Source organism: Phyllostomus discolor, chromosome 2, assembly GCF_004126475.2.
Source record: "Phyllostomus discolor isolate MPI-MPIP mPhyDis1 chromosome 2, mPhyDis1.pri.v3, whole genome shotgun sequence".
Classification (NCBI taxonomy): Eukaryota; Metazoa; Chordata; class Mammalia; order Chiroptera; family Phyllostomidae; genus Phyllostomus; species Phyllostomus discolor.
In genome coordinates this window covers 107,844,842-107,869,294 of record NC_040904.2, presented here as the reverse complement: position 1 = coordinate 107,869,294, position 24,453 = coordinate 107,844,842, and the positions used below count along the sequence as shown (strand labels likewise).

The 24,453-nt window shown below is 46.7% G+C and overlaps 1 protein-coding gene across 1 annotated transcript in view; it reads left to right on the top strand.

Annotated features, from left to right (window-relative positions):
- Window positions 1-1,273: 1,273 nt before the first annotated feature.
- NUP210 (nucleoporin 210) overlaps window positions 1,274-24,453 on the top strand; it is a 117,048-nt gene continuing 93,868 nt past the window's right edge. Inside the window, exons 1-3 of the mRNA XM_028504539.2 lie at window positions 1,274-1,644; window positions 21,553-21,689; window positions 23,121-23,252. Coding sequence (XP_028360340.1) covers window positions 1,469-1,644; window positions 21,553-21,689; window positions 23,121-23,252 — 445 coding nt within the window. The 5' untranslated portion in view covers window positions 1,274-1,468. The remainder of the gene's footprint in view (window positions 1,645-21,552; window positions 21,690-23,120; window positions 23,253-24,453) is intronic.

Here is a 24,453-nt window from a genome sequence, read left to right as displayed (position 1 = left end):
TCAAAAGCCCAATGATTCTGGAGGGGCAGGCTTAGACCCATCTGGGCCCCTCTGAAGACCAGTAAGATGTCTATGCCCAGCTCAGGAGTCACTCCTTCCAGAGCATGATTGAAATCCAGCTTCTCCCAGCTTTGTCAGGCGGTGGCATCATTGTGTGCCTTCCTGGTTACAATTCAGTGCACACCTCCTGGAAGCTACACAAATTGAGCCTGTGCCTGCACACCCGGCCTCCTTTCTGACCACCCACTAGGCTGAACCCTCCCTGCAACAGATTAACACTTTAAAGACAATGGTACACCTGGGGCCTGCTGAACCCACCCTCATGCAATTCATTACAAGAACGACTACAAACCACAAAGCATAAAAAGGATGTTAAATTTAGGATCCGGGATTTCTGTGTGCATACGAATTCAGTAATGCTGAACTGTCCTCCCCCTGCCTCCCTCAACCCCTCACCCTCTCTCAGCGGGATGAAGGTAAGAGTGAACTCTGGGAGTGCTGATGCCCTTAATCTGCCGTTTGGGTAACCTCGGTACCGCTTCGGGAAGACAGTGGGTGCAACTCATAAAACAAGGACTTTAGGATCAGAGAGCCCCATTGCCGGCCTTATTGGGTGAGTAACCTTCGGACTATTTAATCTCCATTTCCTCCTGGAGAAATAGGGATCATAAGGACTTTCTGGCAAAACTGTGAAGGGGAGGAAGCATACATAGGGCCCTCAGTGCTCCGACATGTCTTCCTCTCCTTGCAAGAACCCAGTCCCCCTTCTGGAAAGCAGGGACCTGGATGAGGCACACTCTGGCCCTCTCCATCCCAGATTTCCTGGGTGCCTGTCCTTTTTCCTGTTGACTGAGCTCAAGGTTAGGAAGTTGGGGGGCGGGGGGGCGCGGTAAGGAACTGGCAGCCTCCTCTGAGCTCCGCAGAGGCCCAGAGGCGCTGAACAGAGCCCAAGAACAACGGTGGGAATGGCTGGAAGGCTCCACATTGACATGCAATACAGCTACAGAGCGTGAAATCACAAGGTGTGAATTTGAAAGCCAGAAAACTGGTCAAGGCTTCCCGCGTCGCCCAGGGTGTCCCGCAGGCCTGCGCGCGTACAAGCTCTTCCCACGTGGGCACGCGCTCCATAGCTTCTATTCCTTAGGGTGTCTCAGGCACGCTCCGCGTCCCGCCACCGGATCCCGGGGAGCGCGCATCATCTCATACCCGCACTGCGTTGTCGTAGGCGAGCACCCCAGCGCCTACCTACGCTCGGCAGTACCACGAGTGAGGTCGCCGGGAGCTCAGCTCCCTGCGTTCCCGCGCTCGGGCCCCATCAAGGCCCAGGAAGTAGCCCGAGGCCTCGGCCCTCGCCCCGCCCCTCTCGCTCCCGCGCTCTTCACCTGCTGGCCGAGCGCTTGGGCGGGGACCGTGGACGCGAGGGGGAGCAAGCGGGCTACTGGGTCGCCGGAGGTGAAGCGGGGCGAGGATGGCGGCGCTTGCACAGGGGCTGCCGCAGCTGCTGCTCGCGCTCTCCATGCTGCTGACTCTGGGCCCCATCGCCGCGGCGGCGGCCAAGCTCAACATCCCCAAAGTTCTGCTGCCCTTCACGCGGGCCACACGCGTGAACTTCACGCTGGAGGCCTCGGAGGGCTGCTACCGCTGGTGAGGAGCGGCCGCGGCCCGCGGCGGGGAGGCTGGCGGGCGCGCTGCAGGTGTGCCCTGCGGGGGAGGCGGCCGGGGCTAGTCCCGTGTGGCCTGAGAGCGCTTAGCCTTTGGGCTGGGGCTGGGACTGGCGCCGGAGGGAGGGTCGGCGGGGCGGTCGGGCGCTCCTTAGCAGGCGCTCGGGCAGCAGGTGCGGCGGGCGGGCGGAGGGACAGCCCGGCCGCCACCGGGCCTCGGCGGCTGGTTGAGCGTGACCTGGCGGCGTGCACGCGGGTCGCCGCCACTGCGCATGGCGCCACCGGGTCTCTGCGCCGCCTCGCGGGAACCGAGCTGCCTGGGCCTGGCTGGTCGTGACCTGCGTGTTTGTGGCTTGTTTGGTAGGAGGGGTGTCACGCATCTCAACCAGGCGGCCTGACTCTGGGACAGGGATTCTCAGGACTCACCTCATAGGGAATGGAAGATACCGGAGCTGCTGGGCTCGGGATTGGCTTCCCGTAGTCTTCTTGTTTTGGACTCCAGGGAGCAGGTGGACAAGGCCCTGCCAAGCTCTAGTCAGGAGACAAAAGTCTCGTGAGATTGTCTTGTGACAGTAGACTCATCCCTGGCGCCACATTGGTGTGGGAATTGGGTTTGTGGAGAAGTGTATAAGGCATGTGTGGGAGTCAAATCATATTCCTGCAGCATCTTTGGGAGGAACATAAACCTATGATGAAAGGTCTTTAGGAGAAAATATCAGGGATTCATTTGACAGACGAGAATTGAGACACAAGGGAGTGGTTGGTGATTCACTCCCAGGTTTCCCAGAGTGGAGTTAGCCCTGATGCCTCAAACTCAATCCTTGTTCCACGCCTCCCTTCCTGACTTCCCAGAGGAACTCAGTAATTCTACACTTAGTGTAGGGAGTATTATCTGAGAAACACCAGATACTAATGAAACTAGAGGGCTCTGTTCCCCTTCTCCACATCAGGGAGACCTGGCTAGGCTCCTGGCTGAGCAGGGTGATGTGGTCCAGCCTTTTCATCCTGCAGCTGGAAAAGAATGCGGCTTCTACTAGCAGAGTGGAGCCAGCCCCCGGTGTGACTGAGGTCCCCACTCACACTTCATAGGCAGAGCTTGCCAGAGATAAAAAGGAGGAGGCAGTCCCCACCCAGGCATCCCCCAAGATACACTTTTGCTCCTCCCTTTCTTTCCCAGTCTCAAAGCTGGGTCAGAGTTGAGGCTCAACAAGATGGGGATCTCATTACAGAGAAGTGTGTGTGTGTGTGTGTGTGTGTGTGTGTGTGTGTGTTTTGTTTGTTTGAATATTTGTCTATGCAAGTATGTTGCCCAGAGCAGCATTCTTTCTTACTTGCTCCTCCTTTTTATTTTCTGAAAGTCGACCTCCTATATTAAGGACATGCTATGTCAGCCATTTTCATTTTGGGTTTAGTGTCTTCTGTGCCTGCAGCGTCTTATTTCTGGCTTGCTTCAGAGGCTCATCTGTGGCTTGAAGTTTTCTGTATCCCCGTCTAGGGCCTTGTCTTGTATGGGAAGACCAGCTGTTAGTCCATCCTTTGCAGGAGATACATGCTCACTTTCTGGTTGAAGTTGTCAGTTCTCTTAATATATGGGCAAGAAAGAGGAAGCTGGTTATTAAAAACAGCTGGCTTGAAATGAATACATCCATTTGGGTGTATTTGTATGCTACTTCCTTTGAGATTCTGTATCTGTATTTCTTTCCCCTGAAGTAACAATCTTTTTTTTTTACCTAATTGCATTTTCTTCTGAAAGGAGCTGATGGACCAGAAGATTTTAATTTACTTGTACAGCTTCTTATGAGGAAGAGGAAAAAACATTCTTAGTCTCTGATGCATCAGAGAAGCATTAAGTGCATTATATTAAATAACTTGTTTTGCATCTGATCTATAGTGTTTATTGAAAGTGTGTGACTACTCATCTTATGTGTCTCCTCAGAGATGTTTGGTGGTTGTGATTTTCCCCTTAACTTCACAGAAAAATCTTCTATCAATTAAATACTATTTTTTTTTTAATTTTTAGTAATGCTTTTCCTATTTTCATCATCTATTGTTTAGTTCAGCTGTTTTTAACCTTTTTCATCTTATGGCACACATGAACAAATGACTAAAATCTTGTGGCACACCAAAAATTATAATTTTTGCTGATCTGACCAAAAAATAGGTATAATTTTGATTCATTCACAATGGATGACTATTGTGTGTTAGCTGTTGTCATTTTTTAAAATTTGACAATCTAAGGGAAAAGAGGTCAGTGCACCTGACTAAGGAGTCAGGTTTGCATGTTTTAAAAATTCTTGCAACACAGCAGCGATGAATTACTGGCTTAGTTGATGTGCAGACAAGCTGTATGTCTTCAGTAATCTACACCTGGGAAGAAAATATCCTCTGCATCCAAGGAGTTCATTTTTAAGATTCTGTCTGTGATAAAACATAAAAAAGTATTGATGCTGTTGAACTTGGGGTTGTTTTTGCTCATTCTTTGAATATGTGGCCAAGCTCCAAGTTTACAGAACTCACCACATGCCTGAGCCAAGAATGTTTACTTTTGCTGTTTCTTGATTTCATAGCATCTAATAATTGGACAGTTTTAGAGCCAGAGGAACCATGGAGATCATCCAGTCTAAACTGCCTTTAGTCTAAGCCTCAGGGAGGGACATGCTGTATGAGGTCTCCTATAACCTATGAGGGTCTGTGAATTGAGAAAGAACCCCTAGGACTCCTTCTGTCCCACCCCATTCAGGAGCTTACAGCCTGTGGCCAATTTGCCAGACTAATTGAATCCTTCCATTTGTATCAGCATTATGGTTATGTAACAAGTTCCGGATTCTTTTTTTTATATTTTGTGTTATTGAAAGTACTCCATAAAGCATATTTCATTAGGGCCTTTTTAATGAATCCTTTATATAAAAATGACATTATATAGAAAATTGAGAAAATAGAGAAAAAGAAAAATAGATCATAATTCTTTAACTGTAATATAGTCAATCAGTCACCATTTTGGTTTCCTTTTAATGACTTATTTTTTTCCTCAAAGTTCAAACCTGATATTTAGGCCACCTGGTAACCTGTTTCTTTTCTAACCACCAGCTAAAATGAAAGCCCAAGTATTTTTCTGTGTTGTTTCAGAATCTTCCTAAGTGTTCAGTGTCTGGGGCAGTGTTCTTTTGGGTAGATGTTGTATTATCTGCTTATTCTTTTCCTTGCTGTTGAAGTCCCATGGTTTCTGGAGTCTTCAGTGGGCTGCCTTGTCTTGGAGAAAGTGAGTGTTTTAGGTTGGCTTCCCAGAAGTAGAGCTTAAGACAAGGATTCAGTGTGTGAGGTTTATTAAGAGGATGCTCTGCTGAGAAGTGGGAAGGGAAGATGAGTGAAGATGTGGTCTCTGAGAAAGTCTAGCCTTGGGGTGATCCATGTGATGCCCCTGGAGTTGAATTGCACCACAGGTTGTCCTCCCTTGGGTGGGGGTGGGAGGAAGAAGGTTGGGGGGAGGGTGGTTTGATGGGGGAAGACCAAGTTTTTTACCTATTGGCTGCTTCTGGGAGAAGGGGTGTGTATGCAGCCTCGCAGGCCTCTCGGTGAAGCACTCCTATGGCTAAGGGTGTTTGGACAAAGTTACAGGTGTAAATTTTGAGCACCAGTACCCCCCGCATCTGTCTGGTAAAGAGCACAAGGCAGGGCATACACAGTGTGCACTAAACCCCAAACCAAGCTGTGCACAGACTTTTCCTTCTCTCTCCTGCCGGAAGTTCTTGCTGGGGCAACCTGGATTTACCAGGCTTGGTCCTGAACCAGGTTGCATCCTCTCATCATGGCCTGGGTACTTCCCAGCCACAAGTATAAGGATTTGGGGGGAGGCAAACAGGAGCTCTTTCTGCTGCATGGGCCCTGTACAATGGAGCTTGTCCTTGGAGTATTCTGTGATCCTTTGAGGATCAGTGGGCATGAAAGTCCCTTTGATCTTGCTGACCCATGACCATGGGTAAAAAGAGTCCAGCACAACCCTGGACTATGCACTTTGGGGGTTCTTCTGCCTGACCTCAGCCGGAAGCAGCAGCAGCTAATCACATTGTAGCACTCTGCAGGGTGAAGGTGGGGGAGAGAGGGTGAGGTGAAGGTTTCTTTGGCTCCTCCTAAGGCCCATCTACATACTGAGCCAAGTTGGAACATCCTCCAGCCCCCATGCCTTCTGCTGGGTTCATAGACTCAGCCTGCAGGACAGAGGCAGTCACGTGTTGGAAGCTGGACAGGTGAGGTGACAGGACCTGAGGGAAACTGGATAATTAGGCTCTGACATTAAAATTAAAAATTTACAATGTAGAAGCTTAACAAAAAAAAATAGGTTTAATTCAGCTGGAGGCCCACCAGTTTGCAACTTCTATACCCATTCATTGGGCCTTCTCTGGTCCGTAACTACTTTTGTTCTCCTAGTCTGGAGTGTTTTTCCCTTGACACTCCATTTGTAGGGACTATTCATCCTTATATACCTAGACCAATCTCTCTTCTGCTCTCTTCTTCAGGAGTCTTGGAATGGTAAACCATGGTTGTGTGTTCTTACCTGGGGGTCATGTTTGGTGTTATTTCTGGCAAAGATGCCGTGCCCAGGACAGTGCTCACAGTGAAGAGCCATCCTGCCCGAATGCCCTAGGGACAAGCATGATGACAACCATAGTTCACAGATGAGGGTTGGGGATTCACTTAACAGATAGGTGATGAATACTTGTGACTGTCACTATGAGCCAGGCACCATTCCAGGTCCTGGGCATGTGACAGTGAGCAAACAGATGAAACCCTACTTTCCTGGGGCATATAGGTGATTGTGGGAGTTAGATAATAAGCTAAGATGAAGTACATGGCTACATTTCTTAGGGTGATATGGCTGTGAGGACATGACAGTGTGCTGTGGCAGATAAGGGCTGAAGGTGGTCAGTGCAGCTGAGGGTGGTCAGGAGAATCCTCTTTGGAGCTGAACTGGGACCTGAGTGGGCACCAGCCGGAGTGAACAGCAAGTGCAGAGGCCCTGGAGAGGGACTGAGCTTGTTGGAAGAGCACAACCAGAGCAGGTTTGGTGAGGGGAAGGGTGTTAAGACATGAGGTTAGAGAAGTAGGGAGAGGCCAGGCCATGTGGGATCTTGTGGCCTATGGTTAGGAGACAGGAGGGGGTTGCCAGGGTCAGGAGTTGGGTGGGGTTCGCCTGGGACTGGTTGTCTGCCCCTTGCCCTCCCCTCTGCATCCGGCCCTGTGGGCTGCTTGCGGCTTTGGTTCCGCAGGACTGGTAGGGCCTTGCTCAACTCACTTCATGAGACCCACCCACAGAGGGAGGTGCCTTGAAGTGTGTGTTGCCTTCAGTTGACCTGGTGCCTGGGTTGTTTACCTCCTGCTTCCTTCCTCGGTTCCTCACTCTGCCCTGCCTGCAGGCCCTGACTCTGCCCAGGAGGGGCTGGGCCCTGCAGGTAGATGGAGAGTGGACTCTCACTTCCACTGCCCCACCCACCCCCATTCTTTTCACATCTCTCACTTTCTAAATGTCATTTTCTGGCCTCCTGTTCTCTGCTTAGCTCCTGTTCCTGTGTTGTGAAGAGTGCAGAACTGGTGCCCCAGACATACTCTGTGTGCCAGTGGGCTTTATGTGGTGTTAAAGCTTTACCCTTTCAAAATTCAGTATCAGTCTTTTAGAGTTCTTTGAGATACATTTACTTCTGGTACCAATATGCTGTTTACACTTTTTTCTTTAAAAATTGTGCTAAAATATACATTTCATAAAATTTACCTTCTTAAGCATGTTTAAGTGATTGGTTCAGTGGCATTAAGTACATTCATACATTTGTGCAACCATCACCACCGTCCATCTCCAGAACTCTTTTATTGATCCCTAATTGAAATTCTGCCCTCATCAAATGCTAACTCCTCATCCCCTCCTTCAGCCCCTGCAACCATCATCCTGCTTTCCTTAATTCCTTTGCTTGTCTCCAGGGAGAGCAGGCAGATGGCTCAGAACCCCTTCCCAGAATCAAGTAACATTGTTTTGATTCACATTTGTTTTTATGGTTACTGCAGATGTATGGCAAATGATAGGAGCTTTCTATTTACCATAATGATGTAAGGTTTCCTTTAATGTACTGTTTCTGTAAAGAAGAATCAATTCAAAGGAAAAAGATAAGAATAGGATATGAGGGCTACCTGGATGTGAGTGGATGCAGGAGGACAGCGTACAGAGAGAGGCCCAAAGGTGGGGGAGGGCTGGCACAGGTGCAGGTGTCTGGGCAGCTGCCCCTGCAGTCAGAGGCACATGTCCAGAGGCAGGGGCTTGGAATGTTGTAGAGCACAGGTGGCAAACACATGGCCTGAGGGCCCTCCACCTTGTTTTATCCAGCCCGGCACCTTGTTTCTACCTGGTGGCAGTGCCAAGCTCTCACTTAACAGTTAAGGAGTAGTTGCATTTATACAGTCCTAAAGTTACATTTGGCCCTTTGAAGGCAACCTTGAGGCTGATGTGGCCCCCAGTGAAAATGAGTTTGACACCCCTGTTGTAGAGGGTGTGTGGCAGAGGGAACCAAAATAACAGAACCAGTTTTTCTGCTAATCCCTTAGCATGTTATTCCCCACTTAATTCTAAAAACAAAACTTAACCCTTTTTGGTAGGAATGATGACCACTACACAGATGGGGAGCCAGAGATCGGGAACCTCACAGACAGTAGCAGAACTGCTTTCAAAAGCAGGTCACTGGCTTTAGAGGCAGCTCAGACCTGGGAGGCAAGAGGAAGTGAGACAGCACTTCTCAGCTCATGGTTGGTTCACCTAGTTCCTTCAAGAGGGTTTTAGAAAAGTTAGTGACACTTTAAAAGCATTTATGGTAGTGGGGCGTTTGAGGAGGAGGTTGAGGCCATCTTCTGCCCAGATCTGGGAGCCCAGTCCCTTCCTGTGGGCAGCCCAGGTATGGTGGGTGGAAAGCCTTTGTCCTTATTTTGAACAAACCGTGTGTCCAGACCAAGGGTTTGGAGCTAGGCTGGACTGAGTCATTTTTCTAGGAGTATGAACATGGGCAGATTCCTCAACATCCATGCAGAGGTTTCCTGATATACCAGACCAATTTTAATAGAATTGTTGGGATGCAAATGAAATGTCTGTACCTGACACATAATAAATGAAACTTTTTTCTTTTTTAAAAAATACATCATCAATTGTTTGAGTGAAATAAGGCAATAAGCCTCAAAAGAATTCAGTCGGGGGATTCTATTTGTGCAACTTCTTCTGATTATATGTGACAAGAAACTCAAACCACAGTAGTTTAATAAAACAATGAAGTTGTTCTGGCTCATCACCCTGAGAGCCAAGTAGGATTTTTGTTTGGGCTTCTGTGTCGCAGTGTCTCGTTAGCAGGGACTGGCCTCTTAGTCCTTATGTCTTGACTTTGGCAAGGTCTCTCCTGGGGTAGCAAGATAACACTTCCAGCCCTGCTGCTCTTGGAGTCAAGTCTAGTGAGGAACATGCTGAGGTCTGAACTCTTGTCCAGCTAATAGAACACACAGCTGATTGGCCAGGCCCTGGTCACCTGTTTCCCAGTGTCCACAGGAGTGTAAGGATTCTGGAGCCACCAGTGGAGAAGAGGTGGCACCCACAGAAAGGCTGAGTGCTATTACTGAAAGAGGTTGGTGGAGGCTGGTCCTCCAAACCCAGCACAGGTACCCTACAGGAGTGACACCCAGGTGTGTGCGTCGGCATCACTCACCTGTTCATTGAGCTGTTTAGGTGTAGAGGTGTGTGTGTGTGCGTGTGTGTGTGTGAGAGAGAGAGAAAGGGAGAGAGACAGAGATAGAGATCAAGATAGCAGATATACCATGGGCTCTCCTAGGGTGCTTGAGGGGAGCTGTCGTGATCTGGAAGGAGGTCATGGTGGGTTGTGAGTGAGAATGCTGAGAGGAAAGGAGGCAACATGACTATGTGGCCAGCACTGAGCCTCAGTTTCCCCAGCTTTAAGAGGGGTGCCTTGGACCCACCTCCTGTGTAGGACTTTGGGGCTGGTTCTGAAAACACTTGGAAAGGCGTAGAGCCTTCTCATCCATTAAGGACACTTGGTAAAATTAAGTTTATAATTACAAACCTTCTTGTAAAGAAAACTCTAATTCCAGATGGCTCTGCCTATAAATTCAGTGAACATTTAAGGAGGAAATATACAAGTCCTTTATAAACTGTTTCAGGAAAGAGAGCGAATGATCATTTCCTAGCTCATTTTTATAAGGCCAACATTACACTGATTGCAGACCTGACAAAAACATTACAAATAGAAGAAATCCATAGACCAAAAGCACAAAATTCCTTAATAAAATACTAGCAAATCTATTTCAGGAAAATATTAAAAGGATAATGTATCATGACCATCTGGGTTAAAAGACCAGTAGTGCAAGGCCGGTTTAACATTAACAAAACTATCAGTGTAATTTACTGCATCAACAAAATGAAGAAGAAAAGTCATATAATCATCTCCATAGGTGCAGAGCATTCAATGCCCATTCATGGTAAAAATTTGCAGCAAATGAGAAATAGAAGAGAATGAGTCTATAACCTGATAAAGGACATCTACAAACTCTTATGCCAGAGTCATGTGCTAGTGCAGTGGAGCAAGAAATGAACCAGCTATCGGCTCTGTCCTTGCTGTCCTTGTCTGGAGGAAGTTGGACAGGAAAGATCGTTATCACCATGCCATTGTCTTGGAGCCTTTGAACTTGTTGATCCCCAGACTCCTCTTCCAGATGTCCAAGAGTCCATGCCTGCCTCTCCTTTGCAGATGTGTGGATCTTTGCTCCCATGTCCCCGTCTCCAAGTTCTCACCGTGCTACTGAAAATTACCTTTACCTTCCCTGCTTTATGTTTTCCATAGCTCCATTTCCCAAGATTCCACATGCATTCGTTGTGTTTATTCTGTTCTCTTCCCACTAAAATGTAAGCTCTGTGAAGGTGAAGATTAATGGATATTTAGTACTTTGTTGTATCCCCAGCACTTAGAATGGTAACTGGGACATTGCACATAACCCAGTGAATATGGATTCAGTGAATGAATAAATGAATTAGGGACTTCAGGGTAGACCAGGGATATTCAGGGAACTGAGAAGAGGGTAGGTGAGAAGGCTCAGGAATGTGTCCATGGAAGAGTTGCTGTTTGCCATGAGCCATAGAAGTTGGGCAACATCAGGGTGGGTGAGAAGGGCATGTGAAATGGAGGGAACAACATAAGCAAAGGAATTGAGGCAGGGAGGTGAGAAAGCTAAAAGGAAGGGAGAGGCTTCTCAGCAGAGTTTAGACTTGAAGTCAGAAGCTTTGGGCTCTTGCCAGGAATGTGACTTTGGATCAGGAACCCTCTTTTGGGACTGGATTTTTGCTCATGGCTCTGAGGAGGGTGGGGTGGGGATGAGGGGTTGAGGAAGTTGTTGTTGGGACCCTGGCAACAGGGATCAGGGTGAGGCTCCATTAAGAGAAGGGGATGGGCAGGGATCACAGTATAGAAGGGCTTACATTTTCTTAATTTGTTTAAAGAGCAAAGTTCCTGTGCTTGGAATCATACCAAATACTGCAGGGCAACAAGCCCTTTATTTGGGAGCCTCCTCTTGTTTTCCAAACTTGAGAGCTTACTATGTGCAAAGCCCTGTGATAAGAGCTTTGTAATGTATTTAAACCACTCCAACTCTTTGCAGCAGGTACTATTTTTATTCTCATTTTATAGAAGAGGAATGGAGGCCCAAAGAAGTTAAATTATTTGCTCAAAGTCCCACAGCTGGTGAGTTAGCGGCAGTAACCTACTGTTTTAAGGACTTCACCATCGAGCAGTTATCAGTAGAGAACTGAGCAAGCCATGTTGCTATCACAGAGTGCTACTTCACCACTCAGCATCAGGCCTTCAACTGATTGGGCAATACCCACCACATTAGAGAGGGCAATCTGCTTAACTCAGTCTACTAGTGCAAATGATAATGTTATCCAAAACACAAGGGACCCAGAGAAAGACCTTAACACTTTCATGTGCCCATAGGGTGTATTGTTGAGTTTGAGGTGGTGGGACAGACCAGCAGTTGAGATGCATGGAAGAGCCAAGTGTATGCAAGTTGGAACAGAACACATCTTTTTTGAAGAGTGGTGGTCAATTTAAACTGTGGGGCACACAAAGACTCTTCAGCAGAAAAGTCATATGAGCCAGGACCTCTTTCTTTGGCAGAACATGATGCTGCATCCAAGTGGATTAGGCTGTTGGAGCAGGGGCCTGGCTTTGGTGGTGGCATATTACAGTGTGGACCCACCAGAACCTCACTGGGAGGGGGACAGCGAGGCCCAAGGACACATCATGGCTATGTGTTTTTTGTGCCCCTTAAAAGTGTAGCCAAAGCACATGGCTTCAGAATATCCAAGAAAGTCAGATAACTAAAAAGAACCTTTTGCTGGTTGTAGAAACATTACCTAGGCTGTCATAAACCTCCTGTGATATTGGGATGAGCCCTTCCAGCTTCAGATGGAGTGATCTGGAGCCCAGAGGAGATTCCCAAGTAAAAGTGGGTGTGTGGTTGTCCACACCCTGGTAGTTTGCCGTGTCTGCTGCTGACTTTTTTCAGCACTTTAACATTTACTATAAAGTGTTTCCAGCCCTCCTACCAGCCCTGTGAGGATCAGCCTGGCTCCTATTGTATGGAGCTCAGCCCAAATTGATTAGGGGCAGGGATTCTAGACTGCTGCAGGCTCGTGTTAGGGCTCTTCCGCCTACAAAGGATCTCGCTGTCTTTAGGCTGGAACAGCCACCCTGCTGCAAGCCTGTGTCAGGGTGGGTGCTTCCTTCCCAAGCTGCTGGTGGTAAGGCCTACTAATTTGTCTCATCTCCAGGCTGCACTTACTGCCCTTGGGTAAGCCCTCAGTGCCAAGAGCCTTTCTGAAGAGATGACAGGAAGGCTCAGCACCTGCCATCCCACCCCCCACACCCAGCCAACCTTTGGCAAGGATCAGAAGATGCCTACAGGGAGTGGTGAATGAAGAGCACCACCTGGCTGGCTCTCCACCTGAGTCCAGTCTCCAGAGCTGGCTGTCGAATCCCATAGTCACTTGCTACTTGTGACTTCTGAGTGCTTGACATGCCACCGGGGCCACATGTTGAATGGTGATATTTGGGGTATGTTGGGTTAAATAATATGTGTTATTAAAATTGATTTTACCTGTTATTTTTCTTTAATAAGGCTTTTTAATAGGGACTTTAAAAAATAGGGATAAATGGACTTCTGGCCAAGATGGAGGCATAGGTAGATACACTTTGCCTCCTTGTACAACCAAAAGGACAACAAACTTAAAAACAAAAAATAACCAGAACTGCCAGAAAATTGAACTGTATATAAGTCCAACAACCAAGGAGTTAAAGAAGAAACATTCACTCAGACTGATAGGAGGGGTGGAGAGGATGTGCAACAAGGCGGCGGCTGGAAGACTAGGTGGTACCACATTTGGGTGCAGATAAACTGGAGGACCAACTGGGAAATGAGACAGACCGCATAACCTAGGACTCCAGCATGGAAAAAGAAAGCCTTAAAACCTCTGGCTGTAAAAACATGTCAACGTTGTGGCTACAGGAGAAACTCCCAGCCTCACAGGAGACTTCGCTGGAGAGAACACAGGGTCCAAGAGTGTACACAAAACTACCTACCTGGGAGTCAGCACCAGAAGGGCCCAATTTGCTTGTGCAATAGCAGCACTGTTCCCTCTCTAAACCCTCCCCCACATACAGAGCCACAACACAGTGACCTGGGTTGACCTGCCTTGGCAAATACTTACGGCTCTGCCCCTTACAATGTAACAGGTGTGCCGAGACAAAGAAATATGGCACAAATGAAAGAACAGATCAAAACTCCAAAAATAGAACTAAGTGATAAAGAGACAGCCAACCTATCAGATGCAGAGTTCAAAGCACTGGTAATCAGGATGCTCACAGAAGTGACTGAGACAGTCACAAAACAGAGGAGAAAGTGAAGGCTATACAGAGTGAAATAAACAAAAATATACAGCCCTGGCTTGTGTGGCCCAGTGGATCGAGTGCTGGCCTATGAACCAAAGGGTTGCCTGTTTGATTCCCAGTTGGGGCACATGCCTGGGTTGTGGGCCAGGTCCCCTGTGGGGAATGTGTGAGAGGCAACCACACATTGATGTTTCTTTCTCTCTGCCCCCTTCCTCTCTCTCTAAAAATAAATAAATAAAATCTTAAAAAAAAACAAAAGTGAAACTAATAAAAATATTTTTATAAATAGGAAAAATACACAGGGAACCAACAGTGAAGGGAAGGAAACTGGGACTCAACAATTTGGAGCAGAAGAAAGAAACAAACATTCAATCAGAACAGAATGAAGAAACAAGAATTTTAAAAAATGAGGAGAAGCTTAGGAACCTCTGGGGGTAACTTCAAACATTCCAACGTCCAAATCATAGGAGTGCCAGAAGGAGAAGAGGAAGAACAAGAAATTGAAACTTATTTGAATGAATAATGAAGGAGAACTTCCCCAATCTGGCAAAGGAAATAGACTTTCGGAAAGTTCAGGAAGCCCAGAGATTCCCAAAGAAGTGGGTCCCAAGGAAGCGTAGACCAAGGCACATCATCATTACATTACCCAGGATGAAAGAGAAGGAGAGAATCTTAAAAGCAGCAAGAAAAAAGGAGACAGTTATCTACAAAGAAGTTCCCATAAGACTATCAGCTGATTTCTCAAAAGAAACCTTGCAGGCAAGAAGGGGCTGGAAAGAAGTATTTAAAGTCATGAAATGCAAGGACCTACATCCAAGATTACTCTATCCAGCAAAGCTATCATTTAGAATGGAAGGGCAGATAAAGTGCTGTGGCGGATACCGGCCAGCAGTATCCATCTCTGCTGTGGATGCTCGTTGAAACACGAGAAAAACATACACAGAGACAATCAGGTCCTGTGGGGAAATAGGGACAGAAGGGCCACTCTCTCTAGTGGAGAGTGCCTCGTATCCATTCCCAAGCAGATTTTTATTGAGAATACAGACTTAGTTTGTGGATTCACAGTCTGGCAGAAAAGATCAAAAGAAGTAGGTGACTTACAAAGGTGCAGACAGAACCCCCACTGTGATTCTGGGCAAAGTTTGGGGTTTTAACATATGAAAGGACTACAGGTTCCTTTAAATTCCAAGTTAATAACATCCTCCAGCAAATAGATCTCACAGGATCTTGCATATTCTATGTCCCAGGCCCGATTACCCCAGAGGTCCACGGTTTCTGGTCTGGGCTGCACCACCCTTGCTATTTCCGCAGGTCTGAGTTAACAGAAGACAAAGGCAGCCAGGAGACTTGGATTTCTCACAAGGACTCAGGCTTTGACAAAGCTGAGGGGTCGGGTTGATGCCCATCACCCCTTAATAGCCACAGCCCCGAGTCTCTTCCCTTAGGGCATTCCCACATGATCGCATCTGTCTTAGATTCAGTCTCTTTCTTAGAGAATTGTTACCTGTCATTGACTGCCGATCATGCAATGAGAGCCAGGCATTAGAACAGGCAGCGTTCATGCCAGGGAAATAAGTTTTGTCTCCTTAGTGGCTTCTGGTTCTGAGGTCTTTCACTCAGCCTAAGTCACAGGGGATTATAGCTTCCTGAGACCAGGCAGGGCAGTCCCCACCAAAGCACTTCCCAGATAAGGTCAAGTTAAAGGACCTTGAAGTCATCATCACCAAGCCCTCATTCTATGAAACGTTAAAAGGACTTATCTAAGAAAAAGAAGATGATCAAAACTATGAACAGTAGGACTTCTGGCCAAGATGGAGGCATAGGTAGACACATTGTGTTTCCTTGCACAACCAAAACTAAGGACAACAAAAATTTAGAAGCAAAAAAAACAACCAGAACAGAGAGAAATGAACTGAACGGAAGTCTGACAACCATTCATCCCGACTGGTAAGGAGGGGTGGAGTCAGAGGCCTATAGAGAGGGGTTGAGGGGTACCGGCAGGAAAAAGCAGTGGCTGGCAGACTCGGGCACACAAGGCGCAGGTGGCAGTTGGCAGACCCCAGATGTGCAGGGGCAGCTGACGGACCCAGTTGCAGACCCTGGGCGCGGGAGGCAACAAGCAGACCCAGTGAGGTGCGCAAGGCAGCTGGCTGTCTGCAGTCACATATTCACGCACAGATAAACCAGGTGAAAATGGGTAGTGACACAGACCCCGTAACCCAGGGACCCAGCGCTGGGAAATAAAGCCTAAAAGTACCAATTGAAAACACCTGTGGGGGTTGAGGACCAGAGAATCTCCCAGCCTCATGGGAGAGCTCCTTAGGGAGACCCACAGAGTCCTAGGAAGTACACAAGCCCACCCACCTGGGAGCCAGCACCAGAAGGGCCCAATCTAGTTGTGGGAAGTGGCTGAGGGGACTGAAGTCCTAGAGAGAGTGGAGCAGGTGACATTGTTCCCTCTTGGACCCCACCCCCACATACAGCATCACAACCCAGCAACTGGGGTGCCCTGCCCTGGTGAATACCTAAGGCTCTGCCTCTCATACATAACAGGCACGACCGGACCAAAGGAAAAGAAAAGATGGCTCAAACAGAATTGAAAGCCCTGCGGCCAGTACTTTTAAGCAACTGAGAGATGGCCAACCTATCAGATGCACAGTTCAAAGCACTGGTGATCAGGATGCTCACAGAATTGGTTGGTTTTGGTCTCAAATTAGGTAAAAAAACGAAGGCTACAATAAGTGAAATGAAGAAAAATGCACACAGAACCAACGGAAAGAAACTGGGTTTCAAATCAATAGAGTGGACCAGAAGGAAGAAAGAAACAACCAAACAGAAAAGAATGAAGAAACAAGAATTCAAAAAAAATGAGGAGAGGCTTAGGAACCTCCAGGACGTCTTTAAATGTTCCAACATCCAAATTATAGGGGTACCAGAAGGGGAAGAGGAAGAGCAACAAGTGGAAAAGTTATTTGAACAAATAATAAAGGAGAACTTCCCCAATCTGGGAAAGGAAATAGACTTCTAGGAAGTCCAGGAAGCTCAGAGAGTCCCAAACAGGTTGGAGCCAAGGAGGAACACACCAAGGCACATCATAATTACATTACCCAAGGTAAAAATGAAGGAGAGAATCCTAGAAGCAGCAAGAGATAAGGGGACAGTTACCTACAAAGGAGTTCCCATTAGAATGTCAGCTGATTTCTCAAAAGAGATCTTTCAGGCAAGAAGGGGCTGGAAAGAAGTATTCCAAGTCATGAAAGGCAAGGACTTACATGCAAGATTGCTCTATCCAGCTAAACTTTCATTTAGAATGGAAGGGCAGATAAAGCACTTCTCAGATAAGGCCAAGTTAAAGGAGTTCGTCATCACCCAGCCCTTATAATATGAAATGTTAAAGGGACTTATCTAAGAAAAAGAAGATAAAATATATGAACAGTAAAAAATTACATCAAACTCACAGTTAGTACCAACCACATCTAAAACAAAAGCAAACTAAGCAAACAAATAGAACAGGACAGAACCACAGAAATGGAGATCACATGGAAGGTTAGCAACAAGGGAGTGGGAGGAGGAGGGGGGGGGAAGGTATGGAGAATAAGTAGCATAGATGGTAGGTAGAAAATAGACAGGGGGAGGGCAAGAATAGTATGGGAAATATAGAAGCTAAAGAACTTACAACACATGGACATGAACATTCAAAGGGGGGAATGTGGGTGGGAGGGGGTGTGCAGGGTGGAGGGGAGTGAAGGGGGAAAATGGGACAACTGTAATAGCATAATCAATAAAATATATTTTAAAAAACTATGAATAGGAAAATGACAATGAACCCAGAACTATCAACAAGTGAACCAGAAAGAGCAAAAACAAAAACAGACTAAGCAAACAACCAGAACAGAAACAGAATCACAGAAATGAAGATCACATGGAGGGTATCAGCAGGGAGTGGGAGGGGGAAGACTGGGGAAAAAGGTACAGTGAATAAGTAGCATAAGTGGTAGGTACAAAATAGACAGGGGGAGGTTAAGAACAGTATAGGAAATGGAGAAGCCAAAGGACTTACATGTACAACCCATGGACATGAACTAAGGAGGGGGAATGCTGGTGGGAGGGAGTGCAGCATGGAGGGGAATAAAGAGTAGGAAAAATGGGACAATTGTAATAGCATAATCAACAAAATATACAAAAAACTAGATATAATATTTTCAACCATTACACTAACAAAAATAAAATTTTGACAACATGAAAAAAAAGGATGAATTGGCAGAGAGGATTTAAGGGCAGTGAAACTACTCTGTTTGATACCACAGTGGTGGACATATGTCATTATATGTTTGTCCAAATCCATAGAATGTACAACAACAAGAGTGAACCCTTGTGTAAACTGGACTTGGGGTGATGATGATGTATCCGTGTAGGTTCATCATCTATAACAGATGCGCCATCTGGTGGGGGAGGTTGATAGTGGGGATGGCTGTGCACTTGTGGGCAGGGAGCATAGGGAAATGTCTGTACTTTCCACTCAATGTTGCTGTGAACCTAAAACTACTCTAAAAAAGAGTTTATTAAATTAATTTTACCTATTACTTCTTTTCATAGGTCAATTAGACAATTTTAAGTGTGATTCACCTCATATTTCACTGGATACAGATGCTTTAGGGCAGAGGTCCCCAACCTTTTTGGCACCAGGGACTGGTTTTGTGGGGGAGAATTTTCCCACAGCTTAGGGTGGAGGAGGGATGGTTTTGGGACGATTCAAGCACATTCATTCAAGCTCACCTCCTGCTCTGTGGCCCAGTTCCTAACAGGCCCGGATTGGTACCAGTCTGTGGCCCAGAGGTGGGGGACCCCTGCTTTAGGGACCATACTTGTACTTAACAAAGTCCTGCAAACAGCAGGTACAAAGTGAAAGGTACGGTGTTTCCAGTCAGGCTTTCATGACTGCCTGGGCATCTCAGTAGCAGACCATGGAAGGGCTGAGGGAGGTGGGATGGAGATTTCAGGTCTTCAACTTGAACTAGAATAACTCTGTTCTTATTAATTTATTTATTGGAGCTCTGCCTGAGATTAACTCAGTGCTGTGAGGGAGTGAGAAAAAAGGTGCTGTTCCTAGTTTATTCTTGAGGAGAGTAAGGCTCAGAGAGTGGGGTGGGATTTATAACCCAGAGCGGGAGTCCAGATCCCTAGTTCCCAGGGACTGTTAAATAAGACAAACTACACTGTTTCTCAAGGTAGAAGCAGGAAATGATGGATTGCCTTTTTTCCCTCCAACAGCCTTGATTTCTTAGAGCAGTTGTAGGTTCATAAAAAATTGAACCAAATTACAGATTTCGCGTATAGCACTCCTCATAGCACCCCCCATTATTAATATCCCACACTAGAGTAGTGCATTTATTATAAGTGATGAAGCTACGCTGACACATTAGTTTCCAGAGTCCATAGTTTATATCACAGTTTATACTTGGTGTTGTAAATTCTATGGGTTTGGGCAAATGTATGATGGCTTGTATTATTAGAGCCTCATATAGAATACTCGCACTGCCCTAAAAATCCTCTACATTCTTCCTATTCTCCCCTCCCTCCCATCTTTTTTAAGAATTTAAAACTTGGGATAATTTTAGGTTTACAGGGGAGTTACAAAGATAAGACAGAGTTCCTATAAACTTTTTTCCCAACTTCCCCAAATGTTGACATCTTCCATAACGAGGAACACTTGTCAAAATGAAGACATTGACATTGGTACCTGACAGTTCACTAAACTCTAGGCTGTTTGGATTTAACCAGTTTTTCCACTAAGTTTCTTTTCTGTTCCTGGACCAAATCCAGGATTCTGCATTGCATTTATTTGTCCTGCCTCCTTTGATCTGTGTGTTTTCCAATTTGTTCTCTCGTTTCCACGGCAAGTGTTGTGTGTGTACGTATGTGTATAGAAGATTTAATGTCCTTTGAAAATGCTGTGAGAGTTCCAAATCTGCGACTAGTTAAATGGGGTGTGTTTCTAGCACAGTGTGAGCGTTTTGACACGGGTACCTTTTCTTACCTCGCAGGTGTCCACTTTGTTGTCTGCCCTTAGTCTCTGAAATTCTCTTTCCTCAGAAGTCTCTCAGTGAGGGGACCACAGTTGCATTTCCTCAGAGACTTAGACTTCTTTCCTTAACTGTGGGTGGCCTTCATTTTCAGAGTACTTTCAGTAAAGGTATTGACCCACTCCAGGCGCCCTGCCAGCAGCTCAGCCGCCTGTGATGTTGGTGTGATCAAAGCATCTGTAGGCATGTTTGCAGTCACTGCTGTGCTGCTTGGCTCACAGGGAGACACTCGGCTTCAAGCTGGAGGGCTTGGACCTGTCTGTTTGAATGTAATTCACATCATTGCTTTTTAACACCAGACAGTTTTTACAAGTTTCCTCCAGACTATCCTAGAACATTGATGTTTCAGTGAATTTAAGCGAAGGGCGGGGAAGGAAGCAAAGACGTGATGTGCCTGCTCTGCTGGGTGTTGTACTGAGTGCAGCCCTAGGAATGAGCCTTGGATGCTCTGTGCAGTCGGTACCCCTTCCCTGGGTCCTCTGTCACACTGTGGGCTCCCTGAGGGCAGCATCTTACTCTCCATTCTGTAAAGGTACATTGGATTAGAATGTTCACTTGCATAAGATTCCCAGTGACTTGTCATTGCCCTTTGAATAAATCTAAGCTCCTTACTGTGGCTTTCAGTGCCTCTCCAGCCTCATCACCTCCCTTGTTCTTGACTTCTGCACCTTCCATCTCCTTGACTTCAGCCTCTGTAATCTCCTTGACCTCAAAACCTAGCTCCTTGACTTCAGCCCTTCCTATCTCCTTGACCAGAGCCCCAGCCATCCCCTTCACTTGACCTCTTGCCTTTGACTTCAAAACCTCTTCTCCCCTTGACCACAGCGCTGACCTCAGCAGCTGCCCATCTCCTTGTGTTCAGCATCTCTTTATCTTCTGGAGCCCTGGGGCTTGGACTGCCCTGGCCCTCTTATTCTTGGAGCATGCCTAGTTGCTTTCCACCGCAGGGCCTTCACTGACTGGTCCCTGACTGGTACACCAGCGCATGAGCCCTGTCACTGAGAGGCCGCCTCAGAGAGGCTTCCCTGAGCACTCTGCCTACAGACAGCTGAAGGGCAGTGCTCATTCTGCACTCTCCATGCGGTGTCCACTCTGCTCATGCCCACCCACTCCCATCTCACCTCAACTCGGAACAGTTGTTACCACATGTCGTAGGTGAGAAACCATGGCGCTGACCCTGGATGCCTCCCAGAGTCGTGCTTCCCCTTCATCCTTGTGTTCCAGAAGCCCGTCTCTCCTTGGGAGCCATGTCACAGATTTTGCTGGTTCATTTGTTTGTTTGTTGATTTGCCTTTCTTACCACATCACCATGATGTCAGCACCATCATATGGGGACTATATGTCATTGTGGTCATTATGGTTGGTCATCTCCAGGTTTGGTAGGACCCATTTGGCAATGAAACCTAATGTTGGAACCAGCTGTCTGCCAGGGCCAGCATAATCAACAGAAATATACCGTGTCTTCTTCTTACCAGACACCATAGGCAGTTTTCCTCCTAGTGTAGCATTATTTCCAATTCCAGAGAATAGGCTTATAAGGTGACTTACCTACTGAACACTGAAGTGCCTTCCAAGTCTTTAGTCTCCTATTTCAATATTTCAGTGGAGGAATGTGTACAGAGGTGCATGTCCTCCCATTGTCATCCTCCTATCAGAGTGGTCATGGCTGGGCCCCATTTCTCCTCTGGGTTTGAAGCTTGTGGAGACTGCCCTTCTCTAGTCTGTGTATGAGCCTGGAACAGAGCCTGGATGGGGAGCCAAGGCTTTGCTTCCAGTCCCAGCTGTGCTTTGTGGGGTGGCTCTAGGGAGTAAATTCTTGTCTTCTTACCACAGGTCATCGAGCCGGCCAGAGGTGGCCAGCATAGAGCCCCTGGATCTGGACGAGCAGCAGTGTTCCCAGAAGGCAGTGGTGCAGGCTCGTCTGTCCCAGCCCGCCCGCCTGACAAGCATCATCTTTGCAGAGGACATCAGTAAGGGTTTGAATGCCCTGTGCAGTCCCTGGGAGAATGATGTGAAAATTACCGCATTGAGACCCCCAGCCATAGACGCCACCAGAGCACGTGGTGGCAGTGCTGTTTCTCTTGTTGGGTCAGCGGACACCCAGAGAGGACAGGGATGCTGAGCAAGCAATACCCACCTTGCTTCCTTCTGCCAGCATTTTGTACTGTTTTCCCCTCATAGAGGCTGACTTTCATTTCTCAATGTTTATTATGCAAATAACTCTTCATGGGTATTGAGTCAAAATGAGGAAAGTTGTTGCAATCCTTTCACTTCCTCCTATTTAATTTACTATATTATGGTTGTAAAATGTTTAGAAAACAATTATTGTAATTTTCTGTCATGTTTTCCTTCTATCTAACATGATATGAAAAGTTTTCTCTCCTATTATAGAATTGTTATTAATGGCTGAGTAATATTCTTCATAGGAGCTTGTCCTATCAGCATTCCCTACATTGGACATTTACATTGTTTTCAGATGTTTGTTTCAGTATTATATAGAAAAAGAAAAATTCTTGTTCAGAGAACAATTTTGGGTTCTTTTAGGCCATTTCCAGCTAACAATAGATTCCCAGTTTTACTGAGTCACACAGCATATGAATATTTTTTAAGATTTTTATTTACTTATTTTTAGAGAGAGAGGAAGGGGGGGAGAAAGGGAGGGAAAGAAACATCAGTGTGTGCTTACCTCATGCATGCTCCCTACTGGGGACCTGGCCCACAACCCAGGCATGTGCTCTGACTGGGAATTGAACCAGTGACCCTTTGGCTCACAGGCTGGCACTCAATCCACTGAGCCATACCAGCCAGGGCAGCATATGAATATTTTTGAGGTTTTTGGTAAGTGGGGCTGTATTGCTTTCTAACAAAGTACCATTGATAGTGCACAGGGACTTTTTTCCAGGTATGGTGCCTGGAGAATGATCAGGATGATTTTGTGTCACATGCTGTTATTTTTGCACTAGGGAGTTCTTCAGATAAGACACATGCTATTTGTGTGTCTCATTTGTGGAACAATTAAAAAATCTATATGCATGCAAACACACCCCTTTTCTTCCATGGTATAGTTGATAGTCTCATGTAAAAATACCAGTGTAGGTAAATAAACACCACCAGGTGGCATTCCTAAAGTCAGTAGTTAGGGACAGGCATCAGAACAGTACTATGTTTTTGGGTGCTCACTCACACTGGAGCCCTTGTCATTTAACTTAATGGTTATATTTGAACAAACCTGCTTGGCTTCTGAGGCTTAGTTTGGTTCTTCCAGCCCCATTTTGTGGTGCTTAGTTTGTTGGTTGCTCTAGTCTTTGCCAAAGTGTAAGACCACTTGGCTTGCAAGGCCATATAGGTAGGGTGGCAGTCATGGCACTGACCCATCTGACCCCTTGGCCCTGTGCCTTCAGCCACAGGACAGGTTCTGCGCTGTGATGCCATTGTTGACCTCATCCATGGCATTCAGATCGTCTCCACGACCCGCGAACTCTACCTGGAGGACTCTCCCCTGGAACTGAAGATCCAGGCTTTGGACTCTGAAGGTGAGGATGCCCCTCTGGCCATCTTTGTTTCCTTCTTCCCTTGTAACGGCCCTACCGTTCCCCACAGAAGGCTGCTCCAACCAGGAAATTAAAGTTGGTGCTGGGGTAGCACCAGAGGAGGCTTGAAGAGGTCCAGACCCTAAGCCCTTATTGGCAGGGGGCCATGGCTACTTCTGGTGTACACTGGTCTCTATATGGTAGGGCCAGTGAGTTGAGAGCTTTTGCATTTCTTGGAGGCTGACTCCATGCCTGTGCACAGGGATTGTGTTTAGTAAAGGCGCCTTTTTGGGAAGTGATATCTGGGTGATGGGAAGCCAGAAGAGGCTCCTGCTCCTGGGTCAGCATGGTGTGAACAGGGGAAGGTGTTTGGTGATGGTATTGGTTCCTGGTCCAGAATGCAGAGTGTGTGAGTGTGTTTATGAATGTGTACATGTGTGAGTGTGTATGGGGGTAACCAGTGCAGTGGTTAAATGCACTGTTAACCACTGTGTGCATTTGTGAGTGTGTGTGTGCGTGTGTGTGTGTGTGAGTGCAGCTGGGACACGGCTATGCTGCTGGCTCCATGCCCCATCCTTCTCATTTCCCTGCACCAGAGTTGAGCACCAACTTGCCTGGACTTGGGCTCTTCTTAGGATATCTGTTATGCGTAGGCAGACTGTCCTGGGTGTAGCCTGACCCTAGTGGTAAAGGAATGGAGGGAAAATTTGTAGGTTAAGATTCTTTTTCTTCTCTTTTTAAATTACATTTAATCAATTTATTTTTAAAATTTATTTCTCAATTACATTTGACATATAATACTATATTAGTTTTTTTATTTTTTAATGTATTTTATTGATTATGCTATTACAGTTGTCCCATTTCCCCCCTTCTCTCCCCTCCACCCTGTACCCCCTCTCCCACCCACATTCCCCCCCTTTAGTTCATGTCCATGTGTCATACTTATGAGTTCTTTAGCTTCTACATTTCCCGTACTATTCTTGCCCTCCCCCTATCTATTTTCAACCTACATTCTATGCTACTTATTCTCTATACCTTTTCCCCCTCTCTCCTCCTCCCACCTCCCTGCTGCTAGCCCTCCATGTGCCCTCCATTTCTGTGGTTCTGTTCCTGTTCTAGTTGTTTACTTAGTTTCTTTTGGTTTTGCTTTAGGTGTGATTGTTAATAATTGTGAGTTTGCTGTCCTTTTACTATACATGTCTTT